At 43.4% G+C, this 26,080-nt stretch overlaps 1 protein-coding gene across 1 annotated transcript in view; it reads right to left on the reverse strand.

Moving 5' to 3' along the window:
• Positions 1-26,080, reverse strand: part of galnt13 (polypeptide N-acetylgalactosaminyltransferase 13) — a 177,450-nt gene that overhangs the window by 17,457 nt on the left and 133,913 nt on the right. The window contains exons 9-11 of the mRNA XM_078403868.1: positions 23,690-23,829; positions 19,240-19,338; positions 14,622-14,756 (exon numbers count right to left, since the gene is read on the reverse strand). Coding sequence (XP_078259994.1) covers positions 14,622-14,756; positions 19,240-19,338; positions 23,690-23,829 — 374 coding nt within the window. The remainder of the gene's footprint in view (positions 1-14,621; positions 14,757-19,239; positions 19,339-23,689; positions 23,830-26,080) is intronic.

Here is a 26,080-nt window from a genome sequence, read left to right on the forward strand (position 1 = left end):
TTACCCTACAAACGGTACGTCTTTGGATAGTGTGAAGAAACCAGAGCGCCCGGAGAAAACCCACGCAGATCATGGGGAGAACATATAAACTCCGTACAGACAACACCCATAGTCAGGATTGAACCCCGGTCTCTGCCACTGCAAGGCAGTGCCACTGTGCTGCCCTAGTGTAAATAGAAAAATAGTGTCTGTTCTTTTGAAGTCATGATACATTTTAGTATTGATCTATTTAACAAAGGGACTTCCATCCAGGGGTTTTACATCTAAATTTTTCAGTTGGGGTTAACAGTGGAGCACTTCTTGCTTTTGCAAACGCACCCAGAAACAAAGTAAAATTCAGCTGATGCTGGAATTCTGAAATAAAGGTTGCAAATTGTTCAGTGTATTCAAGTCTTTGCTTTCTTCTGCTCTGATGAAATGTCTATGAAGTTAAACATTACTTACGTTTCTCTCTCTACAGAAGCTGCCTCACTAGTTGAATATTTTCATAATTTTCCATCTACATTTTTGACATTTAAAAGAATAACCTCTTGGACATACTTTTAAAAGCATATTCCAAAGTGATATCCAAATGCGTACCAACAGCAGATGCAATTTACAAAAGTCAGAACCCTATAATAATGATGAAAAATGTTAAACAAATTTAAACACCTCATAATAAAAGTTGAACTTAGGATATTCAGCTGGATGCCAACATCTATAAAATTTGTGTTAAATTATCTTTTGCAAGAATAATCGGTATCAGTAGAGTGTAGAAACTGCTTGTGTGAAAATAGATGGAAGCACTGACTTCAAAAGCAATTATTGTAATAGACATATAGTGCTTACAGACTGCCGAGAAATGACAGCAAACTGAAAAAGCTTTGGCACTGATTGTGTAATATCACCACCACAATAATGCAATTAGACTTTAGACTTTAGAGATACAGCACGGAAACAGGCCCTTCAGTCCACTGTGTCCACGCCAACCAGTGATCATCTCATACACTAACACTATCCTACACACTAGGGACAATTTACAGTTTTACTGAAGCCAATTAACCTACAAACCTGGTTGTTTTTAAATACAGATCCACCACTGATGGTCCGTCACCTCTTTCCTTTAATCCGGTCAAAATTACAAGAGCGTACTTGAAATCTCCCCTCGGAAGTCCCCCCAAAAATGTTGCGCCTAGGCCGGGTGAGGTGGCCGATCTCGACCTCATCGGGACTTCCGCGGCCGATCGGCAGGTTGAAGATGCGCCCTGCTGCCGGGGCTCTGGAACTCCAGCCCTGCCGGAGGCGGTAGATCTGATCCCATACACGCATTCCGAGGTTGACTGTGCGACTGATATCTCGGCCCCTCCCCCGAGGCCGTGACCTCTGTTGGTACGGCAAAACGGCAAGGCTCTGGAGCTAAGGGTGCCAGAGGTGGTGGACCTGTACAAAGTTATTTTTAGCAGCTAAAAATGTATTTTTGTCACTGCAAGCTAAAAATACCAAAGTCTGGTTGTGACATTGTTTAATAGAGTATCATTGCACAAGTGTCGATCGATGCAATTGTTTGTCAATGTCCATGACCTCCCGCAGTGGAACTAGCAGCCTGTGTTCTTAGTGGGGTCTGATTATTGTGGGAACTATAACCAAAATCTGTTATAAAGAGGTCCGTAATAACAATGGTAGACTGTATCCTTGATGAAAACTGTGTGCTAGTTTCTAGGCATAAAGTATTCATGACTGTGAATAAGTCACACAGAAGCCTATTGGAAATTATTCTGAGTCTAATTATTATTAGGACATTTGAGAAAGATTATAAACTGATGACAACATGTGCTCAATGTTGTGCATACTTAAAAGTATTGTGAACAATGAAAAATAATTCAGGTAGCAGGGACAATTTCAATACAAACTTACCTCAAAATCATACTCCCATGGCAGACACAAAGCGCTGGAATAACTCATCGGGTCAGGTGGCATCTCTGGAGAACATGGATAGGTAACATTTTGTTTCAGGAGTATTCTTCTGAATAAATCAGACTAACAATAAATAAGTCTGGAGAAGGGTCCTGACCCAAAACGTCTCCTATCCATGTTCTCCAGAGATGCCACCTGACCCGCTGAGTTACTCCAGCACTTTGTCTCTTTTTTTATAAACCAGTATCTGCAGTTCCTTGTTCCTACATCTTCCCACGTTTCCTGTGTTCTATTAATGAGGAATCATAGACTTAATCATGTCAAATGTCATCACTCTTCCGGTCAGAGATTGTCCTCTCTACAAATCTAAAGCAGACCAGAACTTTGTACATATGTCATATTAATTGTATTAATTGCCAGAAGCAATTACTTTGTAGCATGCTTAGCGTTTCAGAATAATAGCAAGTCATCTCCAAGGACTCATTCAACTTAATTACCCAGCCATGCAGTCCATGTTTTATTCAAGGTACTGCCTTACATCAGTTCAGCCGTATAGTTTGCTCAATGCTTTGTAGTGAATATTCACTTCAGGAACAGTGGCTGAAATCAGGGGCTCCCAGCTTTCTTCCCCTTCCCCCAACAATCAGTCTAAAGAAGGGTCTTGACCCAAAACATCACCGATCCGTGTTTAGTTTAGTTTAGTTTAGTTAGAATTACAGCGTGGAAACAGGCCCTTCGGCCCACCGAGTCCGCACCGACCAGCGATCGCCGCACATTAACACAAGCCTACATACACTCGGGACTATTTACATTTATAACAATACAAACCCAATCCAATTAACCTACATCTTTGGAGTGTGGAGGGAAATCGAAGATCTCGGAGAAAACCCATGCGGTCACGGGGAGAAGGTACAAACTCCGTACAGACAGCACCTGTAGTAGGGATCGAACCCGGGTCTCCGGCGCTGTAAGCGCTGTAAGGCAGCAACTCTACCGCTGCACCACTGTGTTCTCCAGAGCTGCTGCCTGATCCGCCAAGTTACTCCAACACTTTTGAGTCTATCTGTAGTTTGTTGTCCTACTGTTAACTGTCCAGGTTGATGACTTTTCATCAGAATCGTTCATCGAACTTTACATTGGCACTGACCTAATCATGATCAGTATTGGAAAGAAGGAACTGCAGGCACTGGTTTACACACAAAAAAAGATACAAAGTGCTGGAGTCATTCAACAGGTCAGGCAGCATCTCTGGAGAACATAGATAGGCGATGATTTGGGTCTCAAGAAGAGTCCCGAACTGAAATGTCACCTATCCATGTTCTCCAGAAATGCTACCTGAGGCGCTGAGTTACTCCAGCACTTTGTGTCCTTTTGTATTTAAACTATGGCTGTTTTTCTGCAGATTTAAATTGCGAAAATGAGCAGAGTTTCACAGTTACACTACTGCACAGTCAAAGGATGATCTGTGACTGTTGAAAAAAAACTGATCAAGTGAAATATTTAACATAAAATATTGCGATTCTAAACCAAAGGATAAATTATAGTGAATGGTACCCCAATGGAAATAACAGATTAACAACAGCACCCTTGATTTTGATTTAATTCCCTTGATTTGGTCTGTGTATTTGGAAGGTTTATACTGATGGCATTTGCTAATACTTTGAAACTAAAGGACACAGAGTGCTGGAGTAACTCAGAGGGTCGGTCAGCATTTCTGGAGAACATAGATAGGTGACGCTTTGGGTCAAGACCCTTCTTCAGACTCAAACTAACCTTTAAAACTCTGTTTTTTAAGTCCACCAAGGCCTACTGGTTCTTCCAGATGCTAACCTTTTTAGCTCCCCTTCCCTTTCCCATACTGACCTTTCTGTCCTGGGCCTCCTCCAATGCCAGAGCGAGACCACAGGCAAACTGGAGGAACAGCACCTGTTCCGGCACAGGTGCGGCACAGTGATGCAGCTGTAGAGTTGCTGTATGTCATGCCAGAGACCTAGGTTCGATCCTGACTACCGGTATTATCTATACGGAGTTTGTAAGTTCTCTCTTTGACCACATGGGTTTTCTCCGGGTGCTCCAGTTTCCTCGCACACTCCAAAGGTGTACAGGTTTATAAGTTAATTGGCTTCTGCAGTATTGTCCCTTTGAGTGGGATAGAACTAGTGTACGGGTGATCATTGGTCAGCATGGACTCAGTGTGGCGGCACGGTAGCGCAGCGGTAGAGTTGCTGCTTTACAGCGAATGCAGCGCCGGAGACTCAGGTTCGATCCTGACTACGGGTGCTGCACTGTAAGGAGTTTGTACGTTCTCCCCGTGACCTGCGTGGGTTTTCTCCGAGATCTTCGGTTTCCTCCCACACTCCAAAGACGTACAGGTATGTAGGTTAATTGGCTGGGTAAATGTAAAAATTGTCCCTAGTGGGTGTAGGATAGTGTTAATGTACGGGGATCGCTGGGCGGCACGGACTTGGAGGGCCGAAAAGGCCTGTTTCCGGCTGTATATATATGATATGATATGATAAACTAAATGTCACTCCAATTGCCCACAATTTAAACTCCCCTTTCTTTTGGAAAGAATCTGACTTCCACTGCAACCACGCATATATTCCATTGAAATATTCCGGTGATTTCTATTATTCAGAGAACCAAATATATCCTAATCATATAATCAACCATTTTGGAAAAAATCTGGTGGGCAAAAAGTGACTGTCAAAGATGTTTAAGAATGAAAAATTACTCGAGCCATTAGTACAAACGCCTTTGAAATAAAATGCTAAACGTATAAATATTGACTACACGCTGTGATGAGTGACAACCAGGAGTCTGTTGAGTTAAGTCAGAGACAAATGGTAAGATACCTGGAATAGAAATTCATAACCAAAGAATTTTTAGTTTCCATAGTAACCACAGACCTGTGATGGATGTAAACATGTTTCCAGGAACTAAGCACATTTTCAATAGCTGGATGAATTGCTTTATATTCATCCAAGGAAGGGATAAGAGCAGTGGAGAATACATTGTGGGCGGCACAGTGGTGCAGGGCTAGAGTTGCTGCCTCACAGTGCCAGAGACCCTGTGATGTTTGATGGACTGTGTGGGGTGGGAGGACCCGTTGCTCCTCCCATGCAGCAGGTGGCACTGCACAGGACAAAGGGAGATGTTTTTGTACATAGTTATCTTGGCTGTATACAGTGTGGAGTGTGCAGTCAAATTGTGGGGTTGCAGCCATTTTAGTTGTCTTGCTGCCAGCATTGAGTTACTGTAATAAAGACTTCTGATGTACCTTGAAGACACGCAAAGTTTCATACTGGCATAGAACAAGAACACGGAAATGGTGTCAGGAACGGGAGATTTCGGATTGTGTCCAAAGACCCAGATAAGAGCCTATTTTTCCATTAAAAAAAAAAAAATGTCTCTGCAATTTGATCGTTTCGATCCCGAGCGAGAAAGGTGGTCGTCATATTTAATGCGCGCTGAGTTTTATTTTGAAAGTATGGCAATTACGACTGACCTGAGGAAGAAGGCTGTCTTGTGTTCATCAATGTCTCCAGAAGCTTTTGCACTACTTCAAAATTTACTTACAGAAGAAGTAACTGAAGTATCATATGCTGAAATCACAACGGCTTTGCAGCTGCATTACGAAGAAAGTCGAAATTTCCTCGCAGCTCGCCTTGATTTCTACCGGACGGTGCAACAGGAAGGGCAATCTATCACCGAATTTCTTGCCGAACTTCGCACCAAGGCAAAGGCATGTGATTTTAAAGCTCAATGCTGCGAAAAGTGCCAAGACAATGCATTGCGGGATAGACTGGTCATGGGTTGCAGGCACGCATTCATCCAGCAGGCGATTCTCAAGGAATCGGACGCCTCATTGAAGAATGTGCTGCAGTGTGCAAAGATGGCCGAGCTGCTAAGTAAAGAACTGCACAAAATGGCGGGCGATGCAGCGTCGAAGCTCTCTCAAGAGGTGCATACAGTTCGTCAGACTTGTCCGCAACGTGTGCATAGTTTGTCAGACTTGTCCGCAACGCCAGAAACCATTTGATCGACTCAGAGCAAATAGACATAGACATAGACATAGAAAATCCGGAGAAGAAGGGACAGTTTCAGAAGAGCCGCTCCCCTGTGGAGGAAGGATGGAAACCCTGCTACCAGTGCGGCTCGACTGCTCATCATCACCGTGAGTGACTGTATATCGAGTCCGTTTGTTACGCCTGTAACCGAGAAGGTCATCTCCAGGCAGTGTGTCAATCCGTAGGAAAGCGGAGAAAGGGCAAGAAAGCGCAAAACACAGTCGACCAACTTGCGGAGACCATTTCTATTGAAGTGCTCGGTGTGTCCACGATCACCAACAAGCCGAGGATTTCGCTGCGGGTCTCGAACGTCGATCTACAGTTCCAGGTGGACACTGGTGCGCACTGTCGCTAGTGGGTCAGGACATCTGGGAGAGGATCGGATCGCCTAAACTGAAACCGGCCAACATCCGCCTTTTCGGATACGAACGACGGGCCATTCCCACGAAAGGCAAATGCACTGTCGCCGTTTCCTGTAATGGTCTGACACAGATGTTGCCGCTGATCGTCGTTGGCAAAGAAGGTACATCCCTGTGCGCCATCAACTGGATCCGTGCCTTCAAGCTTGACATGAACGCCTTGATCAACGAAGGATCAACTATGTAATTTTCATCTACCACGGACTGCAACATGGTCAGCAAGTGCGAGAACAACCTGCAGAAGGTTCATGACCAGTTTCCAGCCGTTTTCACATCTGGACTCGGACATTGCACAAAGATGAAGGCACGGCTCATACTCAAAGACGATGCCGTCCCTAAGTTCTTCAAACCGAGACCAGTTCCGTTCAGTCGGATGGACGCTGTCGACAAGGAACTCTGTCGTCTTGAAGAAATGGGAATTATCACCCATGTGGACCATTCAGAATGGGCCACACCCATAGTTGTTCAGAAACTTTGCGGCAAGGTGCGCATCTGTGGCGACTACAAAGTGACTGTATACCCTCAATTGCACATTGATCAATGCCCCATACCAAGAGTGGACAAGCTGTTCGTCAAGCTGCAAGGAGGACAGTACTTCTCGAAATTGGACATGTCCGATGCGTATCTCCAAGTGGAACTGGACGACGAGACAAGAAACCTCCTCATGATCAACACGCACAAGGGACTGTTCAGATACAACCGACTGTCATTTGGACCGGTACCGACGCCGGCCATCTTCCAGAAACTGGTCGACAATCTGGTTGCTGGGATTCCGTACGTAGCCGCCTACCTGGATGACATAATTGTCACCGGCCGGACAGAGGAAGAACACCTGTAGAACCTAAAACAGGTCCTCACGGCACTGAACAACTACGGCATGAAGTTGCGCATGGACAAGTGCGCATTCTTCCGAAAACAGGTCACATATCTCGGACATGTGATCTCGGCAAGTGGTCTGAAGCCATCGGAAGAAAGAGTGGACGCCATTGTGAAATTGCCGACGCCCGAACATGTGAAGCAGCTTGAAAGCTTCATTGGCAAGGTGAACTACTATGGCAAGTTCATACCAGCACTTTCGACCTTGTGCGCACCGTTGAACAACCTACGAAAACAGGATGTTGAATGGCACTGGTCCAAAGAGTGTGACCATGCATTCACCAGGTTGAAGGAGATGCTCACCCAGAAGACGCGTTTGGTCCACTATAACCCATCGAAGCCAATCTCGCTGGCCGCCGATGCATCGCCATATGGTCTTGGAGCTATAATCTCACAAATGACACCGAACGGCAAGGAAGAACCAATAGCGTTCGCATCTAAAACGCTGATGACTGCTGAGAAAAACTACAGCCAAGTGGAGAAAGAAGCACTGGCGATCGTGTTTGGTGTCCAAAAGTTCCACCAATATTTGAGTGGGCGACATTTCCTGCTCATCACTGACCACAAGCCACTGCTGACTATTTTCAGTCCGGAGAAAAGTTTGCCTGTCATGACGTTGCAGCGTCTACAACGTTGGGCCCTGATCACGATGGGATATGATTACCGAATCATTTACCGACAGTCTGCCGAGCATGCCAATGCCGATGCACTGTCTCGTCAACCGATTGGACCCGACCTGACGTTCGATAAAGAGGAGGCAATTATGGAAATTGAGATGGACGTGAACTTGCTCAACACGCGGGTCATCGCCGATTTCCCCGTCCTTTCTCCGCAAGGACGGTCGCCAACTATACGAGCACAGGCCCCATTTTGTCGAAGGTACGACATTTTGTCACTCAGGGGTGGCCGAACACTCCCCAGCTGGACAAGAAATTCCGCTCATTGCAGAATGCACAAACGGAAATCTCCTCAAAGGATGGCATTCTGCTCCGCCACTGTTGAGTGATCATTCCGACGGAACTGCGATCGCCAATTCTGAAAATGTTGCACAAGACACACATTGGAATTGTGCGAATGAAGGCGCTCGCCCGCATGCATGTGTGGTGGCCGAATATCGAGGCCGATATAGCCGACCACTGCAAGGACTGCACACCATGTGCCGAAACAGCGCCGAATCCGCCGGAAAAGGCCTCCCCATGGCCCGTCCCCGACCAACCATGGCAGCGAATCCACAGAAATTTTGCCGGACTATTCCTGGAGGACATGTGGCAGGTCGTCATGGACTCCCATTCGAAATGGCCACATGTTATCCAAATGAATAAATATCCAACCACCAAAACAACCACTTCTGCGCTCGACGATTTGTTCACCATTTGGGGATTGCCCTTAACAATCGTAAGCGACAATGGACCCCAATTTGCCTCACAAATGTTCAGTGACTGGTGCAAACATCACTCAGTCGTGCATCTGACATCAGCACCATTTCATCCACCCTCAAATGTTGAGGCGGAGCGGCTCGTCGGCGTTTTCAAGCAAGCCATGAAACGTGCTGTAGAAATTGAAAATAAATTGAAACAATTGGCATTGCGCGATTTCTTACAGCAGTATCGAACTGTTCCAAACTGCACTACCGGTCGAACGCCAGTGGAGATGATGCTCGGACGTCAAGTGCGCTCTCCCCTATCAGTTTTGAACGCGACCCATAACTCTTACACGTGCTGTTTCGGCACATGGCGCACTCAGCCAACAAAGTCAAACAAGTCCAAATTCGACATTGGCGACTACATATATTATCGCAAATATACGACCAAGCGAAACAAATGGTGCGTTGGCAGGATCATGGTTTGCATTGGAACCAAAATGTACACCGTGCAAGGACAAGAAGGACATTGCCGACGGCATGATGACCAATTAAGAAGCCGCGTTCCTCCAGCGAAGACTGCGCAGAGCCTGACCAGAACCAAGCAGTCGGACACCCCGGTGCCAAATCGTGTGGACACTGGAGTGTCTGATTTTCCCCTCCCCTGGCTTGACGAAGTTCCACCAGACAAACTCCCCGCCGACCTGCCTGTGGTCCTTCGTCGATCGACATATTACAATCGTGGTACTCCCCCAAGGCGACTCATTGAGGAATAGAGACGTTCAAACTGGGAAGGGGGAGTGTGATGTTTGATAGACTGTGTGGGGTGGGAGGACCCATTGCTCCTGCCATGCAGCAGGTGGCGCTGCACAGGACAAAGGGAGATGTTTTTGTACATGGTTATCTTGGCTGTACACAGTGTGGAGTGTGCAGTCAAATTGTGGGGTTGCAGCCATTTTAGTTGTCTTGCTGCCAGCATTGAGTTACTGTAATAAAGACTTCTGTTGCACTTTAAAGACTCGCAAAGTTTCATACCGGCATAGAACAAGAACACAAAAGACCTGGGTTAATCCCTGACCAAGGGTGCTTTGCAGACATGCAGGTTTATAGGTTAATTGGCTTCTTTACATTGTCCCTAGTGTGTAGGATAGAACTGGTGTGAATGGGTGAAAGTCTGCACCAAACATAATGCCAAGACCATCTTAGTTTTTAGTTTTAGAGATACAATGCACAAACAGATCACTTGGCCCACCGATCCATGCAGACCAGCTATCCCCACTAACACACACTAACACTATCCTACACACACTAGGGACAAATTGCACTTAGAACAAGCCAATCAACCTGCAAACCTGTACATCTTTGGGGTGTGGGAGGAAACCGGAGATCCTGGAGAAAACCCACAGGTCACGGGGAGAACGTACAAACTCTGTACAGCCAACACCCATAGACCGGATCGAACCCGGTGCCCTGGCGCAGTAAGGCAGCAACTCTATATATATTAAGTCTATATATGATAAGTGCTCTTATCTAGCTGCACATAATCCATTTGCTGCATATACATGTGCCTATCCAACAGCATGTTTAATGCCACTATATCTGCTCAACCACCAACACTAGCAGCATGTTCCAGGCACTCACCATCATCTGTGTGTTTATTTATAGTATTATCTGATTGGATAGAATGCAAAATAAAACTTTTCACTCTACCTCAGTATATGTGACAAAAATAAACCTAAACCTAAATAGTTGATGTACAATACTATACAGGATAAAATAAAATTACACTGTCGACTGAAATTTGAAAGGAACATTGTATATTCAAATATTCAGTGATGCAAATAAATGAAATAATAAACCTTGTAACATCTCAGCATGGAAATTTGAAGCAAAGGTTTTCTTGTAGACACACGGAACGGCAAATGCTGGTTTACAAAAAAAAAGATACAAAGTACTGGAGTAACTCAGAGGGTCAGGTAGCATCTCTGGAGAACATGGATAATTACATTTTGGGTCAGGACCCTTCTACAGTCTGAAATGTCTCCTACCCATGTTTTCCAGAGATGCTGCCTGACCCTCTGAGTTACTCCTGCACTTTGTGATATAGAATTTCTTATCAATATTTACCTGAAGACCAGCCCACATGCGAAAAATGCACAATGATGTATAACTAGCCCCATCTGGTGGTTGACTAAAATGCATATGTTTTATTGGAACTATAATGAATTTAGTTTAGAATGAAGTTAGACACAAAGTGCTGGAGTAACTCAGCGGGCCAGGCAGCATCTCGGGAGAAAAAGGATGGGTGACGTCAGTTCATAACCCTTCTGCAGACTGAAAGTAGTGTGGGGAGAACTGGAGGTAGGAAAAGACCAGAACAAATCAGGGCTGGCAACAGATGACAACATGAATTTAGCTTAGCTTAGTTTAGTTTAGTTTAGTTTAGTTTAGTGATATAGCATGGAAAAAGTGTAGGAAAATAACTGCAGATGCTGGTTCAAATTGAAGTTAGACACAAAATGCTGGAGTAACTCAGCGGGTCAGGTAGCATCTCAGGAGAGAAGGAATGGGTGACGTTTCGGGTCGAGACTCTTCTTCAGTCTGAAGAAGGGTCTCGACCCGAAACGTCACCCATTCCTTCTTTCCTGAGATGCTGCGTGACCCGCTGAGTTGCTCCAGCATTTTGTGTCTACCTAGCATGGAAAAAGGCTCTTCAGCCCATCAAGTCCACTCTGACCATCAATCACATATTCACACTGGTTCTATGTTATCCCACTTTCTCATCTGCTTTCTACACATTAGGGGCAATTTCACAGAGGCCAATCAACACACTTGCATGTCTTTAAGACGAAACTGGAGCACCTGGGGTGGGGGGGGGGGGGGGGGGGAACCCACGTGGTCACAGGGAGAACCTGCAAACTCCACACAGACACCACCTGAGGTCAGGATCAAACCCAAGTCCACCAGCTGTGCCACTGTGCTGCCCATCGCACATTATTTTTGCAAAATAACCTACTTGGATAGGAAAGGTTTAGAGTGATGTGGGATAAACGCAGACATGTGGGAGTAGCGGAGATGGGGCATCTTGGTTGGCGTGGGTAAGTAGGACAGAAGGGTCTGTATCTGTGCTGTCTATATCTATGAATAGACTCTAAGTTCAGGAAAATCAAAAGTGGCCTGAATTTTGCTGAGAAATGTTGACAGTTCTGGATGGGACTACCAATATTTACCCATTTTACTGAAAGTAAGTCTGAGACCAATGCACAGTGGTGTAAAGATGAAGTCCTGAAATTAGATTCAGAATCACTGTTCTCCACATGGAACATACTGTTGGAGCTCGTTCTTACTGAACTTCTACAGCATGTAAAGACACAAAGTGCTGGAGTAACTCAGCGGGTCAGGCAGCATCTCTGGAGAACAGGGATGGGTGACGTTTCGTGTCAGTCCCTTCTTCACATATGATTTCCACAGCATTTAGACTCCTGTTTAGATGATTTTTGTGGCCATCAATTTACACAGCAAAGAATAACAAAGCAATGATTCTTTTGTAAATTAATCACTTCAATCGGGACTGCTATCATGCTAAGATCTTAATTTAGTTTAGTTTAGTTTAGTTTAGAGATGCAGCGTGGAAACAATCCCTTCGGCCCATCGAGTTCATGTTGACCATCGATCACCCCACATTAGTTCCACGATATCCCATTTTCGCATCCTAAGCAATTTACAAATCTGCATGCCGATGGAATGTGGGAAGTGCTGGATGTCTTAAAATGTGTGAAGGAAGATAAATCTCTGGGGTCTGATCAGTTATGTCTAAGACCACCGTGGAAAGCCAGAGGCAGAAGTATGGTGAAACAAGGAACAGCAGATGCTGTTTATACCAAAATAGACACAGAGTGCTGGAGTCACTCTGCGGATCAGGCCAATTAACCTACAACACGTGTACGTCTTTGGAGAGTGGAAGGAAAATGGAGCACTTGGGGAAAACCCACGCGGTCACAGGGAGAACGTGCAAACTCCACACACAGCAGCTGCGGATAGGATAAAACCCGGGTCTCTGGCACTGTGAGGTTGCAGCTCTACCAGCTGCACCAATATGCCATCCGAAATCTTGAAAAACAGAAGGCATAGTTGTGGACACAAGGAACTAAAGATGCTGTTTTACAAATAAAACCACAAACCACTGGACTAACTCAGCAGGTCAGGCAGTATCTCGGTAAGATGCTGCCTGACCATCTGAGTTACTCTAGCACTTTGCATTCTATGCAAGATTCCAGCATTGGAATTCCCTGTGTTAGTATGAAAGACATGAATAGGTGATGTTTCGGGTCGAACACTTCTTCAGACTGATTGTGGTAGGGGGAAGAAAGCTGGAAAAGAGGTGGAAGCGGGACAAAGATTGGCAAATGATAGGTAGATACAGGTGAGAGGTATTTTGATTGACAGATGGGTGGATGAAGGCTTGAGATGAAAAGGAGACAAAAGGCTGTCGGGTAAAGAGAGAAGAGGAGTGAAATGTGAAGCCAGACAAAGGGATATAGGGTGGCACTACGGTGCAGCAGTAGAACTGCTACCTTACAATGCCTGAGACCCAGGCTCCATCCTGACCATGGATGCTGTCTGTACGGAGTTTGTACGTTGTCCCTGTGACCACGTGAGTTTTCTCCGGGTGTTCTAGTTTCCTTCCACACTCCAAAGACATACAGATTTGTAGGTTAAATGGCTTCTGTAAATTGTGCCTCGTGTGTAGGAGAGTGCTAATGTACGGGGTGATCGCTGGTCGGCATGGACTCGGTAGGCCAAAGGGCCTATCTCCACACTGCATCTATAAAGTCTAAATCTATAAAGGTGAAAGTGGATGGGATGGATAGTGGGAGAAATGGGTGGAGAGGAGGAAAATTAAGCATTGTTGCAAGTTTTTAACGTTATTGATCCCTCTTGTTAGTTGTAACACTAAAATTTTGAGTTGTAACAGAAAGAAGATATTTTGCTTAACTGAAAAGTACAAAAAGGACTAAAACGCCATTTAACCAATATTTGATCCCACAAAGGAAGACGTGTGCCGTTTCTCTATGTTGAGTCACTGATGCTTTAAGGGCCTGTCCAAATTAGGCGATTTTTTAGGCGACTGCCGGCGACTGTCAAAGTCGTAGCAGATCGCCAAGATTTTCTTTTACCCGACGACAATGCCGAGTCAGGTCGAGATTACACCGTCTTCGGAAACATCGAAAAATTCCCACGCTGTCAATGCTTCTCCGGCGTCCTAATTTTCGCTGAAATCACTGACAAGTCAGTAAGTACTTGAGAGTTTTGAAATATAACATCTTGCCCGGGTTACTTGAAAACCAAGCTTCACGGTAACAAGGCATGCAGTTTACTAATAGCAGTGTTGAGAAATGTAATTGTAAAAGTGGTTAAATTGATTTTTGTGAAAAGTGTATGGGCATTCTTTGAAAATGTACGGGAGATGCATATCTGGTTTCTGGGTTGCATATCTGGGTTGGGAGCCTACTTGAAATGTGATCGCTGATGGCCATAAACATCGTGAAAATTCCCACGCTTACCTGACCGTCAAACTGTCGCCTCCAATCTACCTGTCAAATGTCCTGACGGTAAATAAATTGGTTAAACACAAGTATTTTATTGTATCTTGAAATGACTTTACTTATTTTAATATAATGTGGTCCTAAATGCATCCAAGAGAAACTAGTAAACCTGGGGACGGCATGCGACAACGCCTGCAATAAGCAACGATACCTGGCGACAAGCCAGCTGTCGCCGAGAAATTTCAAACTGGGTGATTTCTCAGCGATGCGTTGAGATCCATTACAATTCTTGGAAGACTCCTCACGGTCATGCCCGCAACACCCCGGAGAACTGTCGCCGACAGCCTAGTCGCCGGCAGTCGCCTTAAAATCGCCTAAATGGGCCAGGCCCTTTAAGATGAGAAATGGTGACAATGAACAGGTTTATAAACCGTGACTAATTAATCAATAAACCTACCTGGACATCATATTCCCACAACTGGTTCCCTCTCATGTGATGACACTTAAGCATCACGACTGGACCATTAAGCTTTGACACATCGAGACATAGATCGTCCGTCCTGATCTCTTTATCTGCTGTATAGGAGAATACCTGGAAGGAAAAGAAAAACAGTATAGTTTTAGAGATACAGTGCGGAAAAAAGCCTGTCAGCCCACAAGTCTGCATCGACCATCGATCACCCCTTACACTAGTTCTACCCTACACACCAGGGACAATTTACAGAAGCCAATTAGGCTGCTGGCCTTGCCAAGGCCAAGGCAGCGAGGTGTAAATGCAGTCAATGGAAGGGCGGTTGGTTTGTGTGATGATCTGGGCGGAGTCCACAATCCTCTGCAATTTCTTGCGGTCTTGGATGGAGCTGTTCCCAAACCATGCTGTGATGCATCCCGATAAAATGTTTTTTATGGCGCATCTGTAGAAGTTGGTGAGAGTTGTTGGGACATGCCAAACTTCCTAAACCTTGTAATGGTTTAGAGGGTTATGGACCCATGCTGGCAAATGGGACTAGCTTAGACGGGGCATCTTGGTCAGAATGGATGGATATGATTGGTATGGGTGTCAGGGGTTATGGGGGAGCCCAGGCCAGAAATGTCAGTATTGGAATGGGAAGGGGAGTTAAAGTATTTTGCAACCGGGAGATCATGTACGCGAAGGCAGAAAGTTTTCCATTGTCAGAGTGAGGCCAAACGCAAATTGGAGAAACCACACCTCATATTTTGCTTAGGCAGCTTACAGCCCAGCAGTATGAAAATTGATTTCTCTAACTTCAAGTAACCCTTGCACCCCCTCTCTCTCCACTCTAATAGTCATACTAGTTTCACTGTTGTCCTGCTGAGTTTCACTGTCTGTATATCTCGGTATTAACTAGCCCATAGCCAACAATGGAAAACTGCGGGCTCCACCTTTCCTTGATCATTGTTACTTTTTGCATATCTTTCATTCATTTGTTCTACATCGATTTATATCACCGTCTATATCTCTCAATTCCTTTCCCTGACTCAGTCTGAAGAAGGGCCTCGACCAGAAACATTACCGATTCCTTTTCTCCAGAGTTGCTGCCTGATCTGCTGAGTTACTCTAGCACTTTGTATCTATCAAAGGAATATATTTAATACGCCCATGAAGAACTGGCTCCATCTACAATTCAGAGACTGTTGTCACCTACCATACAAAACATGCACTTTGCATTGAAGATAGACACAAAATGCTGGAGTAACTCAGTGGGACAGGCAGCATCTCTGGAGAGAAGGCGTGGGGGATGTTTTGGGTCGAGACCTTTCCTCAGACCTTTCACTTTACATTAACAGGTGTAAAAGACCGAGTGCCAGAGATCACTGGGATGCCCTTACATGCAACTGAAATTAAGAGAACAAGACAAGCCCTACACTATTCACTGATTTCATCTTCAAATTTGATTGTCTCGCATTGCGTTGGATAAGAATCTGCAAGTAGAAAGCACACTTGCTGTATTCTGATGAGCCTAATTCAACGCAAACTCACTCTGAATACGAATTGTTTTTACAAAGATGCAATCAAGGTAACATGTTGAGGATTAATTAGTCCTCTTATTGCTGTCTGAAATGCTACCTTACTGGATATCACGCTTCCAATTTCTAAAAGTAATTTTGAGATATTAAATTTTGCTTAAATGTACTGTAAATGAAAAGAGGAAAAATAATCAATGTACAAAATATTATTCGCCAATAATATTTTTCCATTACCAGCACAATATGTATCAGGTGTCATGCCGTTTGCAAAGCCAAATGCACTCTGGTATTTAATTTCATCACAATTCATTTAATCATTATTTAATCATAACTCATTTAATCATATCTTGAAAAAATGAACTAAATAATCAATATTTAGATTCAGGGACAGTTTCTTCCCAGCTTTCATCGGGCAACTGAACGGTCCTCTCATCAGCTAGAATGCGGTCCTGCCCTCCCATCTACGTCTTTGGAAACCTTTAAACTTTCTTTAATAGGACGTTATGGTGCACTAGATGTTGCACCCGTTATACTTTATCTGTGCACTGTGGACAGCTTCATTATATTCATATATAATCATTCCTTTACTGGATAGCACGCAAATAAAAATGCTTTTCATTGTACCTCAGTACACGTGACAATAATAACAGGAGTGAAGAAAATTTACTATTTAATTATAAACAACTTTAAAGTCATAAGACATGGTTATAGAAAATGGCAAAGGTTGCATTTATATTTTTTCTAAAGCAATTATGGTCAAAAACAGGTAAGAAGCAGGTTCCAGCTAAAATAAATGGATGACACAAATGTTGGGAAATGGGGAAATCCAACAATCTGGATCAGATAGAAAAGGCAAAAAAAAAAACAAGAAAGTAATCGGAAACAAAAAATATATAGAGAAAAGATAATTATAAAACAGCTGAAGAAGGGTCTCGACCCAAAACGTCACCCATTCCTTCTCTCCCGAGATGCTGCCTGACCCACTGAGTTACTCCAGCATTTTGTGTCTACATCTGAGTTAAATCTCCAGAACCTGATCATTTCCTCGCCCGCCATTTGGCCCATTAAGTCTACTCCGCCATTCATTCATCTCTGATCAATCTTTCTCTTTCAATGTCATTCTCTTGTCTTCTCCCCATAACACCTGCCTTCTCCCTGTAACTCCTTTCATTGAGTTCCACAGATTCACCACTCTCCTTTCTAAAGGTATGTCCTTTTATTCTCAGGCTGTGCCCTCTGGTCCGAGACTCTCCCACTAGGGGAAACATCCTCTGCACATCCACTCTATCCACGCCTAAATAAGAGAAACCCTGAGGTGATTTTGTTCTGGTCAGCAAATTGTCCATCATCCAACTACATGATAAGCGTGAGAATCTGTAAGCAAACCAGTTTGACAATTCTTACCAAGCACATTCCACTTAGCCCAGAAAGAGTATTTAGATGTGGCAAAATTCCAGACTCGCCTCTGAAGTTGGCAGTGTCACTGTCTAATGCTATGCACCTTATCAGCATAAAGCACAGATAAGCATCCACTTATTTTCCAGCTCTCACCACCCTTGTTCTTAATTTTAGCAGCACTATCTACAGCTGAATGCAAACGTTTATCAGTCTTGAGAGATGCAACATCCAAATTGTCCTGAGAAATCAGACTGCCTGACAACTGAACAATAGAAAACTAAGGAGCATAATGGATCACCGTACAGTTGATCAATTATTCCACATAATTCAGTTCATCTCTCTCAGTTAGAAGACAAACCATAGAATATCCCAGATGCAGTTTATTATAATTATTGTCACATATATTGAGGTAGATTTAGATTTTAGAGATACAGCGCGGAAACAGGCCTTTTGGCCCACTGAGTGCGTGCCGACCATCAATTATCCTGTCTGCGAGCACTTATCCTGCACTCGAAGGACAATTTATAATAGCCAATTAACTTACAAAACTGTATGTGTTGGGGAGTGTACAGTCAAATACTTTTTTGTCTACTATCCAGTTAGCGAAAAGATAATACATGATTACAATCAAGCAGCCACTGTGTACAGATACAGGATAAAGGGTATAACATTTAGTGCATGAGGATACAATCCAGTAAAGCCTGATTAAAGACAGTTCAAATGGGATGGATGGGAGGTCAAGACCGTTCTCTAGTTGTTGATTGGATGGTTCAGTTGCCTGATAACAGCAGGGAGAAAATGGTCCCTGAATCTGGAGGAATGCTTTTTCACACTTCTCTACCTCTTGCCTGATGGGAGACAGGAGAAGGGTGTCTGGGGTGAGTCATTGGCAGGGGAGTAGGTGTGATGGTCTGGGCTACATCCACAACTTTAAGCATACACTGTGAAATGCAGAAGTCCAGAATGTAGTTACAGATTCAGCAAACCTACCTGCTGCAGAATCTGAGACCCCACTAATTTCAATGATAAAAGAGCAAAAACATAAGAAGCAAAAAGTATGATTTAAAAAAAAATCATCTTAGTTTTGTTTCTTTAATTACTTACATTCCATTTTGATATATTTTAGTTAATGTCATTGTTATGGACTCCACGGCATGCTCTAATTGGTGTGGATAGGATGGCTGAAGACAACTGAACCATCCTGTCACCAACTCGAGAGCGGTCCTGAGCTACCATCTGCCTCATTGGAGACCCTTGGACTATCTTTGATCCTTTACTGGACTTTATCTTGCACTAAATGTTATACCCTTTATCACGTATCTGTACACTGTGATTGTATTCATGTACAGTCTTTCCGCTTATTGGTTAGCAACAAAAGCATTAAAAGAGGTAAACTGATGTAAATCCCATCAAAAACTAGAAAGTGGTCCTGAACTACTATCTACCTCATTGGAACCTTGGGACTATATTTGATCGGACTTTAATCTTGCACTAAATGTCATTCACGTTATTCCCTTTATCGTGCATCTATACACTGTGGACGGATCGATTGTAATCATGTAGTCTTTCTGCTGACTGGTTTGCACGCAACAAAAGCTTTTCACTGTACCTTGGGTACACGCGACAATAAACCAAATTAAACTCAAACTCACACCCCCTCTATAAGCATCCTGGATGTCACTTCTTACCTGATTTCCCCCCATGCCGTGGCAATTAAAGATGCCGACCTTTTCATTCTCTTTCCGCCCCATGTTATCGAGGCACTGGTTGGTGTCAACGTTCCTAATCTGGAAATAAACCGGACATGATGCATTACACAGAAATACATTTATTTTGCAGTTACTGGAAACTCACACCTCCTAAAAGTGAAATTCATATTTCTATATGTCCAGGTAGATGGAAATGCAACTCAATAAGTATTTCTTCTTTCTTATGTCAGAAGAAGGGTCTCGACCTGAAAAGTCACCTTTTCCTTTTTTCTAGAGATGCTGCCTGACCAGCTGAGTTACTCCAGTATTTTGCATCTATCTTTGGTTTAAACCTGCATCTACCATTCTATCCTACAAGAAATTCTTCTCATTGAGTCTTTGATAAGTGAATTTGAGTGCCAATCTAAATCAATTAACAAAAGTATAAATACGATGATTAGGATTAGATTTAGTTTATCAAGGATAAATTGTGTAAATATAAAATTTGTCCACCTGAAGTACTTTCACTTCACTTTTGGACATTTGAAGTTACCTTCACCACCCTTTATTGAGTTCTTATGCCACAAGAGCAGATTCATACGATTATTATAACACAAGAGCTGACTATTTTGCCAACTATACTTTTACTGCATTTAAAAGATGCTTGGACAGGTACACGGATAGAAAAGATGTAATTAAAATGAACTGCAGATGCTAGTTTGTATCAAAGATAGATGCAAAAAGCTGGAGTAACTTAGCAGGTCAGGCAGCATCTCAGGAGAACATGATTAGATGAAGTTTCGGGTCGGGACCCTTCTTCAGACTGAAAAAGATAGAAAAGGTGTAGAGGGCTGCAGGCAAATGGGACTATATTAGACGGATCACCTTGGTTGGCATGGACGAGTTGGGCTGGAGGGCTAGTTTCATGACGATGACTCTACAACTGAATCAATGCCATCTCCCAGCACAGCAATCTATCAGTCCCATTTCCCTGCTCTTTTCCCACAGCAATGGTAATATTTTCTCAAATACCTTTTCCACTGACCTTTGAAGACACTGATTGATTCTATTCCCACTGCCAATACATGGTGAATTCCAAATCCTAACAACTTGCAGTAATAAAGCTGTTCCTCACATTCCCCGTTGCATCTTTTGTGCAAAATTTAAAATTGGAATGTTACCTTATTGCAAACAGTTATGATCATGTACATCCCTCTGAAACCTTCTCAACCTTCCTTGCTCCAAGGGGAATGGCTCCATCTTCTCAAATCTAATTTGGAACTGAAATTTCTCATCTCAAGAACCATTCCAACAAATCTTTTCTGCACTTTCTTTAAATATGTCTGAAACGTGCTGACTAGAATTGGACGCAATTTTGGACTACCCATGCGTATTGTAGAGTTTCATCATAACCTTCTTGCTATTGTATTCTCTGCCTCCATTTTTGAATCCCACCATACCATTTGCTTTACTAACCATTCCCCCCACATATCTCCAGTTTTCAACTGCACATATCCTGTGTATAAACACCCCATGTTATTTGATCAACATCATCTCTGTTTACTTTTTCCATCTAAGTACATTACTACTTTGACCTACTGGTCTACTCATTGGTATTTTTAAGGCGGAGATTGGCAGATACTTGATTGTTAAGTGGGTCAAGGGTTACAGAGAGAAGGCAGGAGAATGGGGTTGAGAGTGAAAGATAGATCAGCCATGATTGAATGGTGGAGTAGATTCGATGGGCCAAATGGCCTATTTCTGCTCCTATGACTTGTGACCTTACGAACTGTACTGATCAAGTTTTGACAATAACCTACATCCCTTATAGGGTTTAAATCCTGCAGTTTTAAGGCTGTACCACAACATCATACGAGGAATCTTGTAGGATTGACAGAAACAGACCTCACCTCCCCTCCACGATCAGGTGGTGGTTGAAATATATAACACAAAGGGCTAGAATAACAGAGGCTTAGAGGCCATCTGTGAAGAGAATGGATAGGTGTCGTTTCGGGTCTGAGGAAGGGTTCCGACCCGAAACACCATCTATTCATTCCCTCCACACATGCTACCTGACACACTGAGTTAGTCCAGCACTTTTATGTCTTTTTTTTTACGCCTCAGTTTTGAACATTTTATTCTGAAAATCTATATACTAAAACTCTCAATTGTTTGTTTGGTTGTTCCTGAACAACAGCCAAAACGGTACACAATAGCGCGACAATTTTAGGCCCACCTTATTCACCATCGTCCCTTTGGTGCTAATGGAAGAATTTTCATTGAAATCGGTGTTATATATTTAAAGTTATTCACATTTTAAAGTTTAAAATCTATCTCCTAGGGAGGGTGGGGGGAGGGAGGGGGTAGGGGGTGGGAGGGACGGACGGGAAGGAGGGAGGATAAGGAGGGTTGAGGGGATGGAGTGGGGGGAGGGGAAGGGGGAGGATGGGTTGGGGAGGGAGGAGCGAGGGGGAGGGAGGAGCGAGGGGGAGGGAGGGGGGAGGGGGAGGGGGAGGGAGGGGAAGGGCGGGAGGGGGGAGGAGAGTGTGTTGCACCAATGCAGGAGAGGTTTGGGCCCAACGGGTCCACTAGGTCTAGTCCTTTCTAAAATTCCTGCTGGAAATCTATTTACATTTCCACGGGACTAATCCAGCATATTGTGTTTTACTCATTATTCCAGCATCCAGTTTTTTGTGTCTCCATTTTACTGCTTCAAATATGTTTTTCCAAGTCATCGCTGAATTTCTTACATGTTAGAAGGCAGTCTTAATAGTTTGAAAGCACTTACATACAAATTAGGCTCCAAAATGATTTAGCACAAAAGCCTGCACGTTTTTATATTAAATTTCATCTGCTATTGCTCTGTCCATACAGCCAGCCTTTTAGTCGTTAAACTTTACTTCAGACATCAGAGTTAGTGTGGAAACAGGCCCTTCGGCCCACTGAGTCCGCGCCAACCACCAATCACGGCATACACTAACACAATCCTACACACTAGGGACAATACTTTACAACTTACCAAAGCCAATTAACCTACAAGCCTGTACGTCTTTGGAATGTGGGAGGAAACTGGAGCACCCAGAGAAAACCCCCGCGGTCCCGGGGAGAACGTACAAACTCCATACGGACCGCATCATCTGCAGTTTCTTGTGAATCTCAAACAGACAATAACGAGAGGAGTTCCATGCATGTTCATTCATCGATTCCCCAAAATGGCTGTCAGCTCAAACCTGTACGTTACATTTCAGCACTGAACTTAGTGCAGGGAAATCAGTTTGGGAGCAGCAACTTGGGCAGATAACCAAAGATGCTTTGTCAGTTTAAGCAAATCTAACGTGGACCTCAATTAACCTCAAAAGAAGAGGACGAGCAAGAAGCAATGCCTGGCAAATGATGTTTCATAAGGAACTACAGATGTTGGTTTATACCGACGATAGACACAAAATGGCGGACTTTTCAGGTCGGAACGCTACTTTCAGTCTGAAGATGGGCTCCGACCAGAAACGTCACCTATTCTTTTTCTCCAGAGATTATTGCAATGGCAATGATTATCAATGTTCAGTGTCTTTAATCTATGACAATGACAATAACACAAAGTGCAGGAGGAACTCAGCAGGTCAGGCAGCATCTGTGGAGGGAACGGATAAGTGACATTTTGGGTCAGGACCCTTCTTCAACCTGAGAAGGGATCCAATCCAAAATATCATCTATCCATGATCTCCAAAGATGCTACCTGACCCATTTAGTTACTCAAGCACTTTGTGTCTTTTTTTGCAAACCAGCATCCACATTTCCTTGCATCTCCTTCCTGACCTGCTGAGTTACTCCACTTTGTGTGTATCCTGGCAAGTGATGGGTGGATACAGATGAGAGTTTTTCTTTAATATGTTGATGGTTGGACAAAGGCCAGAGAAGAAAAGGCCAAAAGTATGAGATAAGGGTGGAAGAGGTGGGAATTGTGAAGCCAGGGAAAGGAATGTAGCTGGAAGGGAGACTGGGTGATGGGGAAAGGGAAAAATGGATGTGAATCCAGGTAGGACAGGGAAGAGAGAGGGGGGAGAGAAAGGTTTTAGTTTAGTTTAGTTTAGTTTATTATTGTCACGTGTATCGAGTTCCAGTGAAAAGCTTTTTTGTTGCTTGCTATTCAGTCAGCGAAAACTGGATGAAAACATGATTACAATCAAGCCGTCTACCGTGTACAGATACATGATAAAAGGAATAATGTTTAGTGCAAGGTAAAGTCTAGTAGTGTCCTATTAAAGAAGGTCTTCGATGAGATAGATGGTAGGTCAGGATCATTCTCTACTTAAAGTCCAGTAAATTCTGAGAGAAAGGCATTAGCAAATTCTTTAAATTTATTGAATTTAAAATTTTACAATATGGTTACTTATTACTCAAAGTCGGTTAATATTGACTAGCAAAGAGAAAGGAAATTATTAAAGATTCCTACCTCACCAAGTAAATAGTAATGCCTTGGGATCTGGGAGTCAGGATAAACGTTTTCCAAGTACCAAGAGAAAGATTTACACTTCAGTCTCTCTCTCAGGCGCCTTCTTGCCGACACATCTCCGTAATCTACTTTAACAACTCCTGAAATTGCAAAGACACACACTGCATCAATCTACTCAAACTGGTTTAATCTTGTTTACTGTTCATATGTGCGTCCTACACTTCATCGTGTCATCAACAAAACAAGGTCGAAGTTTAGATGGAGACTGGTGAATTCACAGAGGAAACATCGCACAGAGTATCAAAACATTAAAAGCAGGAGATGTAACACTTGACTTGGTTTCTCTTCTTTTTCCACCACCCACGGACACAGAGAGACCTTCCAGGAGCAACAGTGATTCACGTGCGTTTCATTCAATCTAATGTGCTGCATTTGTTGTTCAAAATATGGTCTCCTTTACTCTGGTGAAACCATAGGGTGGCATGGTGGTGCAGTGGTAGAATTGCTGCCTTAAAGTGCCAGAGACCCAGGTTCGATCCTGACTACAGGTGCTGTCTGTACGGAGTTTGTACGTTCTCCTTGTGACCGTGTGGGTTTTCTCCGGGTCCTCCGATTTCCTCCCACATTCCAAAGACGCACCGGTTTGTAGGTTAATTGGTTTCTGTAAATTGTAAATTATCCCTATTGTGTAGGATAGTACTAGTGTACGGGGTGATCGCAAGTCAGCGCGGATTTGGTAGTCTGAAGGGCCTGTTTCCACGCTGTATCTCTGAACTAAACTAAACCACTAAAGTACAGACGCTGAGAATGTTGTAAGAAGTTTTGCACTGCTTTTTGTTTTTGTATACGTTTTGTATATATCTTTTATTCTGAATAAAGTTTATTTTTGGAAAAAGAAATCCATGATCCAGAAACGGAATTACATAAAACTACTCGGGCTAAATCCAGTGACCAAGTATAGCTCACTCTACTCCTCTCATAGGCAGTCGTGCAGGAAATGAAAATCTACCAGCTTCTACAAACCCCAAGCACTGAAGGGGAAAAGCTACCAAATCTTGAACACTGCAGCATTCTCTCGACTACAGTGTAAGCTTAATTTCTCGAGCGACACTCGACTGTTGACTTAAATTTCAAACTTGAGAGCTGCAGAAAAGGCAAAATCATAAGAAATTTATGTCACAACAGATCGGCCTCTGAGACAATTTGCATTAACGCCAATATCTACCAATGTGGTTCAAATGCGGTGTGCAAGTCAAAATACCTTTTACCTGCATTACCACCTGCTTTCACTAGATGGAAATAGAAAGCTTGCATGAGACTTGCACACCATAATTTAATCTAATGCTTAAGAAGAATATTTTAAAGAGATCCGCATTATTCACCAGATCCAAAACCAACTACGTTTTAGAAATAAAATTGTATTTACACAGATATTTTATCTTAAAATTACCGTAGCACCAATTATTATGTAAACAGAAAGAACTGCAGATGCTGGTTAATGTACAAAATGACACAAAATGCTGGAGTAACTGAGCAAGTCAGGCAGCATTTCTGGAGAACATGGATAGGTGACGTTTCGGGTCAAGCCCCTTCTCCAGGGATGCTGCCTGATCTGCTAATTTACTCCAACACTTGTCCTTTTGGCACTAATTATTGCAGAGTTCCATTCTTAACTATAAACTTTAAAAGTCCTTCAGGATCTAGATAAAGTTAGTCATGGAATCTTCAGCACAGAAACAGGCTCTTCAGCCCAATTCATCCACGCCAACCAATATGCCTTCTAGATTAGTCCCATTGCTAAAGTTATGGTGGAAGTGATGTCTCCATACTTTAATGGAGCTTTTACAGTCATTCTGTCAAAGCTCTGATGTTGAGGTTTGTTAAAGAAAACTCTAAAACACCCCACAAAAATCGGGCAAGGCAATCAAGCGTCAAATACATCAGCCATCGGGAACAGTCAAACTAGCCTGTTCACTGAACAAAGATTCATGTTATCTTTTATATAGTTTTCTCTCGTTGTTATCTGTTTACACTATTAACCCGTAACAGATTTTACACCGGCACTTCAGCATTTCTTCTTTCTTCAGAATGGCCGAACAACAGCTACAAATCAAGCACCTCCAACAGACTCAGACCAACAAACACAGCTCAAACCAATCCCCATGGAGGCTAAACAGATGTCCTGTTATCTTTTGACATCTTTACGATCACAATTTATTATTTTACAGGGAGCAGCACCAATGAGGGATTAGGGACTTGGGCAAACAGGAGCAAAGTGACGGAGGATCTCAGCGGGTCAGGCAACATCTGCGGAAGGAAATGGACAGATAACTCTTGGGCCAGGACCCTTCTTCAGACCAGAAGAAGTGTCCTGGCCCAAAACTTTGCCTG

This window comes from Rhinoraja longicauda, chromosome 8 (assembly GCF_053455715.1).
Source record: "Rhinoraja longicauda isolate Sanriku21f chromosome 8, sRhiLon1.1, whole genome shotgun sequence".
NCBI classification, from domain to species: Eukaryota; Metazoa; Chordata; class Chondrichthyes; order Rajiformes; family Arhynchobatidae; genus Rhinoraja; species Rhinoraja longicauda.